Raw genomic sequence first — 11,906 nt, 5'->3', positions numbered from 1 at the left:
TGCTCGTCCAACATTGAACTCAACAGCAATGGCTTTCTGTGAAGAACCTCGATTTAACTTATCTCAAATTTCGAGTTTCTGCTTGAGGTCTAGTGTAACGTGCTTGCCTTTAGAAGACATGATTATTAACTGTAAAGAAAGCTACAATTTCAAATACAATGTATAAAGAATTGTTTAACTAACCATTGTTGCGCACGATAATTCATTGAGCACATGTTTTTGGATGTGCGCCGGATTACTGGGAGGCTGGACTACTGAAGGCCGGATTAGTGAGAGTCTAGTGCGCAACTTACAGGTAATATTTGTTTGCTGAAAGAGCTCCTCTCTCCACTAGTCCTTCCCAATCTACAAGTCTCCACGTGATAGTTTTGTCACAAATAATTTTAAAATAAACTATGTTCAAACATGTTTACCATTTACAGGAATGAAAATCTCGCAGATAAACAATCAACAATAAATATGGCCTTCTCATAAGAAGCATATTTTGAGTGTCTTTGACATGCACAGTCTTTTCCGCCACTCCAATCACCGCACTCCTTTATCACTACTCCGGGAATTCTGATCGATGGATCTCTTCCTGCTGCCCACCACCTTGGGTCTGCCCTGCTGCCTGCTGTGCCACCTCGAATGTTTGCAGAGTACAATCCCTGACAACTTGGCAAATGGGTGTTACTTCACAAAGTGGTATTGCATTTCTTCCGGAAATCAAAATCTTTTTCATGCTTCCAATAGATCGCTGAATTCAGTGTAATTTTCAGCAAACCTCATTTACTGAGCCCATATAACCTATTGTTTTACTTTAATTTGTGCTGCAAAGTGATGATGATTTGAAACAACACATAAATTACTTTGTTACTCTTATAGAACACAAAATATGTAAGTAACATTAAAAAACGTTCATAGATACATCGGCAAAGAGTCCATACACTAGTGTAGATATAGATTCTCATGGGTAACATTTATGAAGGTTTTTGGAATTTTGCTAATATACTGGTTAATTTCTCCTTCACAAAGTTTACTGTGTGAATCATTCGTTAGCTCAATCACGTCCTTAATCCTAAGGTTGTTTGGTATTTGTTTATCTTTACCTTTATCTGATTTTACGGTATTTCATGTTGCTTTCCTTTTATTTGAATCATTAAATAATACTTTGTTATTTCTTAAACTTTTTCTGTAGTGGTCGTATCTTCCTGTGAATCAGTAAGATAAATGTGACAGGTGATGATTATCATTCAATATGGAATTGAAGGGACTCAGAATCGAGATTCAAGTAATTGTATCGAAATTTGATGTTCTGTGCTTCCAAATACTTGATATCAAAAGATGTATATGTCTTCGACAATAGAATTCATTGGATTGTTGTTGTTTCTGAGAGAGTGGATAATAATATTGTTGGAAATGTCTATAGAAATCGAGTCTGCGGAGTGAGTATAAGGAGCGTGTTAACGCTGTACATTTATAAATTTCTTGTTGTGAAATATCGTACACATTTTCCTTTTTTAGCGTTGTCCGTCTAATTCAGCAGTACCTGAAAGAATCCAACCTACTGAGAACTCTACAGACGTTGCAGGTAAAGCAATTTTTTGTGATTACGAAAAAAAAAAATCTTCACTTTATATCGACAGACTTTTTTGCTGGCATCACTACGTTGGCTTTTACTGTACCCGCGTTACTCATTATTAGCGCTCACCTTCAGGGAGTGTACGAAGTGTTGGGAGTTGTTTAGATTTCATCTTTGCTTTTGACTGGGTTAATCAGTGCTCACTAGAATTGACATCGAATAGTTTAGATGCTGTGTTCCCTGTTTAGAATTAGGAAAAACTAAGTGTAACGCTATTTTGTCGAAAGTCGACATGTTAAGAAACGTGGCTGTTGTACTTAAGGTTTACAAGTTATATAAAAAACAGCTACCAGCCACATGTATGGTTTAAAAAGGTTTATTATCTTCAGACCATGACCGGTTTCGGATTTTTCATTACAAATCCATCTTCAGATGGCAGGTTACAAGCATTCTTAGTTGGACCTAGTTTTGTTTATGTTATTCGCTTGCTGCAGGGCTGTGTAGTTCTGCCTGACGAAATATTCGTGCGTTTATGTTTTCGAACGCAAACTTAATACACTTTTCAATATGCACTATGTGAGTGCTATTCCAGTCAATGGACGTAACTTTCAACCTCATCATCTTAGTTTCACACTCAGCACACACGAATAACGTTTACAAAACGTGGCCCAGCTTCACATTACAAACAAAAACAATATTCTTCCTGATAAAATAATGCTTTAACCAGGTGTCAATATTTCACACATAAGTAGTGTTCGGGCAGCTGGATTATTGTGATAACATGGAGCGAAAGTAATTTAATAACTACAAAAAGTAATTTTGATATTCATGGTTGTGCCTGTCGAATTACAGGTTCTTTGTCGTTGCGAACATATTTGCAACTCATGAAACTTTTGACACAGTATGACTTCTGTTCACAGAAGTTGCTACAGATGACAAAAAACATAGCATTCAGTGTGTCAGACTAAGTGTAACAATCAGTTTTGTTTCTAAAGAGCTGGACTTGCATTCAGAAGGACTACGGTTCAAAATCCATCTCCAGCCATCCAGATGTATGTTTTCCATGACTTCCCTAAATTGCTAAATGAATGAATGAATGAATGAATGAAATTTTATTGTCATTTAGCCATTACAGCAATTGACAAAGTCAAGTTACATATATACAAGATATACAGCATATATACATGGGTTAAAGATCAATATGTGACATAGGTTTTACATAAAATACAATATTAAAAATGAAATAATATGAAAACATTGCATCATAACTGATTCAGTTAAAGAAATTATGCTGCACTCTCCAAATCGGTACCACTATGATATTTTACAGTCGTAAAATTCCTGAAGTGAGTAGTATGGATTTGCAGCTAACCAACTGAACAATTTGTCTTTAAATAAATCAAATGGAGCTTCTACCCATTCTAGTGGCAAATTATTAAACATCTTCATACCCACCACTTCGTAGCTGTTCAATGACTTGGATAATCTGTAGTAAGGTATGTCAAGATTGTTACTATTTCTGGTTCCATGAGAGTGTACATCTCTTCTACGCTGGTATTCTGATAAGTTGCTCTTTATATGCAGTAGGGCAGTGTAAATATACATGTTTATAACAGTTAATATTTTTAAGTTGATAAACAGTGGTTTGCAGTGGGCCAGTTTATCACTGTTTGTGATAATTCGAATTACTTTCTTCTGAAGTACCAAAATGTCCTGAAGGTGTGAGCTATTACCCCATATTAAAAGCAAAGTAGGTTGATCTTACATAGGCCGCAGGTACATGGTTTATTAAATTCTTTAACAAATACACCACTCTAGACAGCCTTGCACTAATGTATTTAATATGTAGCTGCCAAGTCAATTTACTATCTATAACAATACCTAAGAACTTAACATTATTCTTGAAGTCTTCTACTGGCGGATCTCTCAAACTAAATACAATCTTTTGAGTTTTACTCTCATTAAGCAGGAACCCATTAGCTCAGAACCAGACTGATGCCTTTGATATTGTGTCGTTTGCCACAGTTTGGAGCATATCAATGTCTGAGCTGATATTGAAAAAAGTGGTATCATCTGCATAGAGAATGGAGTGAGTATTTATGTAGGATGGTAGATCGTTTGTCATTAGGGTAAATAGCAGAGGTCCTAATACTGAGCCTTGTGGCACACCGCACTTAACTTCAGCTAGCTGTGATCTCTGTTTACCAATACAAACAATTTGTCTACGGTTGCTGAGGAAAGATTCAAAAATGTCAACTTCACTGTTTGTGATTCTGTAATAAACTAGTTTGTTGAGGAGTGAAATATGCTCCACAGAATCGAAGGCTTTGCTAAGATCACAAAAGGTAGCCTGAGCAAAATTTTTTCCTTCATAAGCATTAAGCACTTTTTTAATCAGGGAGTCAATGGTATGGACTGTGTATTTGCCCTTCCTAAAGCCAAATTGTACCGCAGTAATAATGTTATTACATGTCAGATAATCACACAACTGGGAGTTGATGATGGATTCCAAAACTTTGGATAAAATAGGTGTCAGGGATATTGGGCGATAGCTAGATGGGCAATTTTTGTCTCCTTTCTTGTAAATGGGCACTACCCTAGATAATTTTAATACTTCTGGGAATACTCCTTCAATTAGACATCTATTTATACATTTAGTAAGAGGATATACTATGTAGCCAATTATCTTTTTTAACATATTACAAGAAATACCATATATATCTTCACTATCAGAGGGTCTAAAGTTATTTACAAGAGTTAAATCAACATCTGGTGTGACCTCTGTTAAAAGGAATTTATCGTTCAGGGTGTAGTCTACATTATGGTATTTAATGAGATCAGCAAGAGTCTCTTGTGGTCTCACAATGCTTTCCCTAATTTGGTTAACAGATTTTATACAGTAGTTATTAAATTCATCTGCTGAAATTACTACCTCAACTTTCTGCTTGCTTTTGGCCACTGAATTTATTATAGTCAATGCTTTTCTGCATTTATTTTTTGATGACTCAATGCTGACTAGGTTATGTTGTTTTTTGGCCTCATTTAAAGCATACTTATATTCCTTTTGTGCTCTTGAGTACCTTTGTTTAGCCATATCAGTTTTCTGAAGTCTGTAAGAATATCTATACAACAACCTTCTTTTCATATTGGCTAGTTGAGCGGTATACCATGGATTCTTATCCCTATGTCTATTACTGTTACTTTTAGGGTTAACTTTACATTTGTATTGAGGGCAGTTGGTCTCGAATATATTTAAGAAGTAATGAAAAAATCTATCAAACAATGTATTGGAAGAGCCCTGAGCATTATTGTTAAACGGATGTGACCAGTCATAATTACTGAGTGAGACCATGAAATTAGACAATTTTTCTTGTGTTATTGGTCTTGTGATGACTATTTTAGGCTCTTTAAACTCCTTATACTCCATGTTAGGCCTATCTGTACCTATTTTTACCCAAACTGAGTCATGGTCCGAGAAATCGAAGACAGCTACATCTGAAGACAGTAACTCTCTATTGACATTTGTAAGTATGTTGTCGAGACAAGTGGACTGTCTTGTGGGTTTGCAGTTCGTAAAAATGAAGTTGAATTATCGTAACAGGTTTTTAAATTCATTTACAGCATGCACATCTTTGTTTACATCAAATGCGGCATTGATGTCACCACCAGTCACAATACTATATTTCTTCCACTGAGGACTAAGAAAGAAATTTAGGAAAGTCTCAAGTTTTTCTAAAAATATTAATGGACTTCCATCTGGTGATCTATAAAGAGATACAATAGCAATTTTTAAATGATGCAGTTATACGCCTGTGGCTTCAAAATGTATCTCACTGCACAAAAATCCTAGATCTAGTTCATTACTACAATTTATTAATCCCTTCTTAATGTAAATTGATTTACCCCCATGAATATGTTGCTCTCTGCTAAAACTGTTTGCTAAGTGGAAATCATCTAGTACATGAAAAGATATTTCATTTCCTTTACACCAGTGCTCACTTAAGCATAATGCATCAAATAAGTTCTCATTTGCAAATTCGTTTAAAATTATGTTTTCCACTTTTACTTTCAATATTGAGATAACCTATCTTGAAAGACAAAGTTGGTGAGTGGGTTTTGTTAATGGGGCATTCGTCATTACTGCTATATTTCTCTCTAGTGTTACTGACATTTATTATATTATTCTTATCTTTAATCTGGTCATCCAGTGTGAATCTGGGCAAAGCTGTTAGTCTCAGCCCTTCTTTGCTACCTCTAAAAAAGAGTTTTCCTTAAATCTAAGTGGTATTGACTTAGAGCTCTCGGTTTTTGTTATGCCTAACTCATTGGCTAGTTTTATGATTTCATTACTCACATACTTCTTTCCGAGTTGATTCAGATGGAGACCATGAACAGTGTGAAATCTTGTACCTAAGTTAGTTATGTTTACAGAACAGACATTTTTAAAGTATTTACAAATTTTCTTCATTTACTCTTTGTCACTTCAACATTCACACACGACCAGGATGGAAGATCATGCCGAAATGGTATTGAAAAGATGAGGATTTTTGTATTTTGTAGTTCCTGCAGTTTCTTCTTTAATGAGAACAAGAAGTCTTTTCCTTCATTTCTCACTACGTCATTTGATCCAGCCAGAAAAACTGCCAGTTCCATGGCTTCTGCTGGTGAAGAACCTGCTACATCTTTAAATTTTGCACTAGGTTTTATTGTGCCTGAGATATGGTGGCTTGAATTGTTCTCAACTATATCCCTTAATTTCCTTCCTTGATTGTCTGCATATAAATGTATTTTCACAGGCCTAGGTCTGCAATTGCAGCTTGCTTTCTTGTGGTTTTCAGTTTCATTACTTCTGCTGACAGTTGACGTAATATTTTTACTGCGCCCATTATTCACTTCACTTCTATTGACAGTTGATGTAATATTGTTGCTACACCTGTTACTCACTTCACTTTCATTCACCTTACTTGTGTTAAGAACATTGACTTGTGAGTCTACTTTAATGTTTTTTTTCTGTAGCAAGAACACTAAATCTGTTTTCCAAGGGTGGAAAGTTTACACAGACTCTACCGCGTTTTGTGACAGGAACAGCCTGCCATTGTCTTTGTAGGCGATCTAATGGCCTACATTGATTGCTTTGTTCTGTGTACACGACACTAACCTCTTCTTGGGAAATTTGTTTAATGAGTTCCTGATTAATTGCTGCGTATTCCTTCTTCACTTGTTCGTTTTCTTTGGCCAGAGCTAGGTTCTCTTCAATTACCACTGATAAGATAGCTTGTAAAGTATTATAGTCAGTGTTTACCTCATGTTTATCTTCCTCCATCAGCGCCATATTGTCCTTACTCTTCAGACAGACATTGCATCGCCATTTGCTGTTTTCGTCTGGAAGATTGTCTTCTTCTAACTTTGCACATCGAAAATGTAACCAACCGTCGCACTCATCACACAGAATTCCGTTTTTCACAACTTTACTACATTTTATGCACTTTATACTCATCAAAATTCTACTTTTCTTGGGAGCTAACTCACTTGTAACCATACTACTTGCCGCCATAACTTCAATATCCAAGGCAAATGAAGGGAATACTTTGAAAGGGCACGTTTTATTTTCAAATCCATCCTATAGTAATTGAAGTTTGTACTCTGTTTCTGATGACATTGTTGTTGACAGTGTGTTACAATCTTAATATGCCTTCGTCCCATCTACTTTACTGTACACTTTGTAACTGTTGGTTTAACTGAAAGCCTTGGTACCACTTCGCCAACTTCGTCATCTTCATCCTAAACCAGATCTTTGGCTGCACTACAAATCAGAGCTGAAGTTATGTATTGAACTGTTCCTGAAATCTTTGAAGTGATGACAGACTGATCTGTAACACAGCGTGAGGTCTAGGTTAGGTTAGAAGGTGACAATTTAGTTGAGTGTTGGCGATGCCAATGAATGTGAAAGCAGAAAATCTGGTTGTGGTAACAAATTGACTTGTACCTAAGACTGATGTTTACATCCATGTTATATTGAAAAATGTAAGGAAGTCCAATATGTATCCTTTACCAGTAATCAGTATGCCACCACAGTTAAGATTTTGTATTCACATTCATTGGCTTCATCAACTCTTTCAGATTGTCATGTTTCATTGTAGCCTATATTTTGGGGTGTGCTATGGAGCAGTCTTACTGCCACACCTGCATTCCAAATTCATGTTATTTTCACTTCCAGTTTGTGCATGTATGATGTCACAACACCTTTACGTCTTGAGGGGAAGTTAACATACAGAATTTGTAGATTCAGTTGATCCTAAATGTTTATTAATGGGTTCTATCAGTCTCCATTTTGTTGCTACTGACATTTCATTTGTCTACTTCAGAACATTATTAATTTTATGTGATGGTTTATTGTGACGGATCCTACGACAATTCAAGGTTAAATAGGGGGCGGGGGAGAGGGATCTGCAGCTGCTTTGGACCACTGTACAACGACTGTACTTAAATATTCATGGTACTATGCTTATCTTTGGCAGATACAAATTCTTTTCCAGTCTTAATTATTTCATTCTTAAATGCATGTTTGTCTCCAGTATATGAATATTCGTCATTTTCACTGTCACTTTAGTTCACTACAGATTTACAATTCATAACACACTGATGCACATCTAAATGAGCACTGAGTGACATTCATGTGTTTTAGTGTATGTACTGTAGCTCTGTATTGTGGGGGTCAGTATGTGACCACTGCATAAGCAGCTGATGGATAGCCAGGAAGGTTTGGATGTGGACTACAGAAGCGATGATGATTGTACTCATAAAGTGATCTCCCAGTAAAACAGCCTTGATTAACTTTATACATGCTTATTGCAAGTTTCTAGGGTGGATTATTTGCCTTGGTGATGTAGGACACTGTGAGCGCACTTCATATTGACATCAGTATTTCACCTGCCAGATAGGAAACACATGCAGAAGCTGCGATTGCTGATATAAGAGCCGTCTTGGAGCCCTCATGTGAGTGATGTGCCAGCATTGAGGGGAGGCCACAACCACAGTGGAAACACACTGGAATAGATTGTGTTGAACCGTATCTTCAAGCATGTCCATAGTTGAAGGCCTATGTCTGTACCAGTCGGTGATCAGCAACTTAATGGCTGTCAAGGACTGATGGATAGCAACAGCATATCCGGGCAGACCCTAGTCCACGCTCAAACACCCAATACACTTTGGAGGTGTGGTCACCAGGAGGAGAGAGTCATTGAGCAATGTGAAGATGACAAGTTTTCTGCGTACAAACTCTAGCTCCGGCAGGTGCTGGAGTCAGAAGTCTGTGGAATGTGGCTGCTGCTTCATTTGGCACTGCAGCTTCTTGCTCTTGAAGTTAGTGGTTGGTGAGACTGTATTGTTCATCATCAAATTCACATGTGGATACTGCATAAGTGAGTGAGTGTCTGATTTGGTGGGGGGGGGGGGTATGTATACATGAACCAGTTAATAAGTTTCTCTCCAATGCTTGCACTTCTACCCCAGATCTCCAGGCAAAAGGGCGTTGCCTTTGGTTGGCAATGATTTGATTCACTCAGGTTTTCTTGTTTTGTCAGGTCCCCCAGAGTCTTCCAAGATTTGTCATCCACTTTACCTTTCAGAGGTGCTGCTAGACACTTCCTACATTGCCAGTGTCCTGTATGTGCATTCTCTCTCTCTCTCTCTCTCTATATATATATATATATATCTATCTCTTCTCTCTCTCTCTCTCTCTCTCTCTCTCTCTCTCTCTCAATAAACAGTATGTGGGCTTCAGGCCGACGACTACTTCCACTGAGTGTCACCGGAACAGTACATTCCCCTCTGCGAAACCACGGTGCAACATTCCACCCTCTTTTGAAGAATCCTGTCTCTGGATTGTGATCTGTGTACATTATCAGACAAAATAATCTTAACACATTTCACAGGTTGGCATAATAAAAACAAATAAACAGCCTCCATTTCTCCTTATTGTGATTAGAGATTTAGTATAAACCACATGACTCATTTGCTCTATATTAATCTGAATGCTATTTTGAATTATCACGCAACAAACTACCAAAATAAAATTATGAGAGAGTGTTCTTCTTAATGGATTTCTTAGCAGTCGTTTAATAGCAAATGGTTCCATGCAATTAATTTCTCATATTTGGCATTAGATCTCTTAATTCACTGTTTTGACAAATCATCTGGAACTTTGCCTTCTATGCAACTGAAGTTCCCCTTAAATTTTCACAGCAAACACATTCTTAAAACTATGTTCACACAATAACCACATATACAATATACTGTCTAGTAGTTCCACCTATTTCCATTACTTTAAAGCTAATTAAAGATTGACTGTCACTCATCCACATACCTTTGCTCATCCAAAACAACTTCCCTGTGTACTGCAGCGCTTTTATCACATGAATCTTAATGATTTTGTGCGTTGTTTAGCTGATGCTCTCCTCATGTCGATACAACCATGGGACAGTATATTATTTGCAACTGTCTGCTCCTGCTGAAACAATGTCTCCATGAGTTTGGCGGTGCATTGCTGCCAAAGAATGATTACACAGTATTTTTTTTATTACCCGCAGTACACATAACATTGCAAATACCATCAACTTTACAAACCTCCTGTATGTGCCCATTCCTGAAGGGATTCTGTTTTGTTGGCACAATCATCAGCTATACAAGCATGTCCCCTCTTCGTTTTGTTCCTTCTTCACTCCTCTGAGGAGACGGCGACACCACAGGTGGCAACCTAACTAGGCCTACATCCTTCGGAAATACTTCCTCATCCACTACAGTTGCAGCACAGCCAACATCACCAATAGCTTCCTGTGCATCCAGTGTCTACAACAAAGTTATCACCTGCAGTTCCACTTTGCATGACACAAAAATCATTGACACATGTAATTGCCTGTTTGTACAGCCCAGTATCAGTGTTCTCTACATAGCACCCAAAACGGTAGACATTACTGCACCTAAATCAATATCAACCATCTTGCTGCTCACACACTCAGTTACTTCAGTACAGCATACATTCACTTTGTCTGGTACTACAGATGATTCAGACACCGCATTATCACAACGTATTGGAGCTGATAATTCTATCTTACTCTCCTTAACTTCTGCAATATTAGTACTTTACACATCACTTAAACTTAGACTTATGACTTCTTTCTCCTTCCTTTCTGCTCCTGCATGAACAGTTTTCTATTTTAATCTCGTAATACTTTGCACAAACATATCATGAATTATTGGCAGATGACCACACAGCTGCCTATTTCTAACCCACCAATTTGCTGCATTTTCTCCACTACCTCTGAAGTAATTCTATAGTGGAATGCTACATTTTCTCTCACAACCTTCATTTTCTCAGCTATAACTACCTGACCTCATCCCACAGTCTTTATTTGGCTTAGACATGTCTGCACTGTTTGCTCACAAGTGTGCTACTTGGACTGCTAAAACTGGCACTGTTTCATCCAGGGTGGCTCCCGGCAGTATCAAAGACAGTGCAGCTTACCCTGCAGTGATTACACAAAGAAAACAAGAGAAGAAAACAGAATGTTGATGGGAATGCTTAAATTAAGATAAACTTCTTATTGTAGCGTACTATTTCTTCCTGAATGGCTGACCATGACTAAAACTATACATACTTAAAAAGAATAAGCCATAGCTTTCCTCAGCACAGAACACATTGCCTGTTCCAAATGGCACAAACTGTCACATATTCTCTAAACAGTATCTCCAGTTTACTTTCCTCATTCTGCATACAATACATGTAAAGTATACAAAAATTTAAGGAAACAAAGGTAGCTACTACAAGCACTAATACATAAGATCAGGAAATTATCTCAATTTCTGCAATGAATTGTGAGCTGTCTCAACTCTGAACACTGATGTGCGCCTTGCCCACAGCGTCAGCGCGTTCTGCATGTGACAGGCTGCTTGTGGCCCTGCAAATTATTCTGCTTACATCTTACTCGCTGTGAATAGTATTCCTTAATTTTACCTTTAAACTGAGAAATATATGCAGGTCCTTGTGCTTTCACAAACCACACCTGCAGATGTCTATGTTTGTACATAGGGCACAAGCTCAATCACCACACTCATACTGTCGAAGCTGTAAACTGGAATGGTGGTGATGTGGCAGCTGGAGTGTGCTCTCGATTGATAGCGGATGTCAACATAGCAGCGAACACTTTTGATGCCGGAATGTTGAGGCAGGATGTGGCTACTACAGCAACAAGTGAAATGGCTGATGGCAACCCGGAAAGCACGACATCTTCCTACCTGTACGTGGGCTGCTGTGTGGTGGTGACTATATTTGTACGACAAATGTTCA

At 37.7% G+C, this 11,906-nt stretch overlaps 1 protein-coding gene across 1 annotated transcript in view; it reads left to right on the top strand.

Annotated features, from left to right (window-relative positions):
• Positions 1–1,347: 1,347 nt before the first annotated feature.
• Positions 1,348–11,906, top strand: part of LOC126195110 (WD40 repeat-containing protein SMU1) — a 116,320-nt gene continuing 105,761 nt past the window's right edge. Inside the window, exons 1-2 of the mRNA XM_049933580.1 lie at positions 1,348–1,424; positions 1,504–1,570. Of these exons, the coding sequence (XP_049789537.1) occupies positions 1,399–1,424; positions 1,504–1,570 (93 nt within the window). The 5' untranslated portion in view covers positions 1,348–1,398. The remainder of the gene's footprint in view (positions 1,425–1,503; positions 1,571–11,906) is intronic.

The sequence above is a fragment of the Schistocerca nitens genome, chromosome 7 (genome assembly GCF_023898315.1).
Source record: "Schistocerca nitens isolate TAMUIC-IGC-003100 chromosome 7, iqSchNite1.1, whole genome shotgun sequence".
NCBI classification, from domain to species: Eukaryota; Metazoa; Arthropoda; class Insecta; order Orthoptera; family Acrididae; genus Schistocerca; species Schistocerca nitens.
This window is presented reverse-complemented; position numbering and strand designations above follow the sequence as displayed.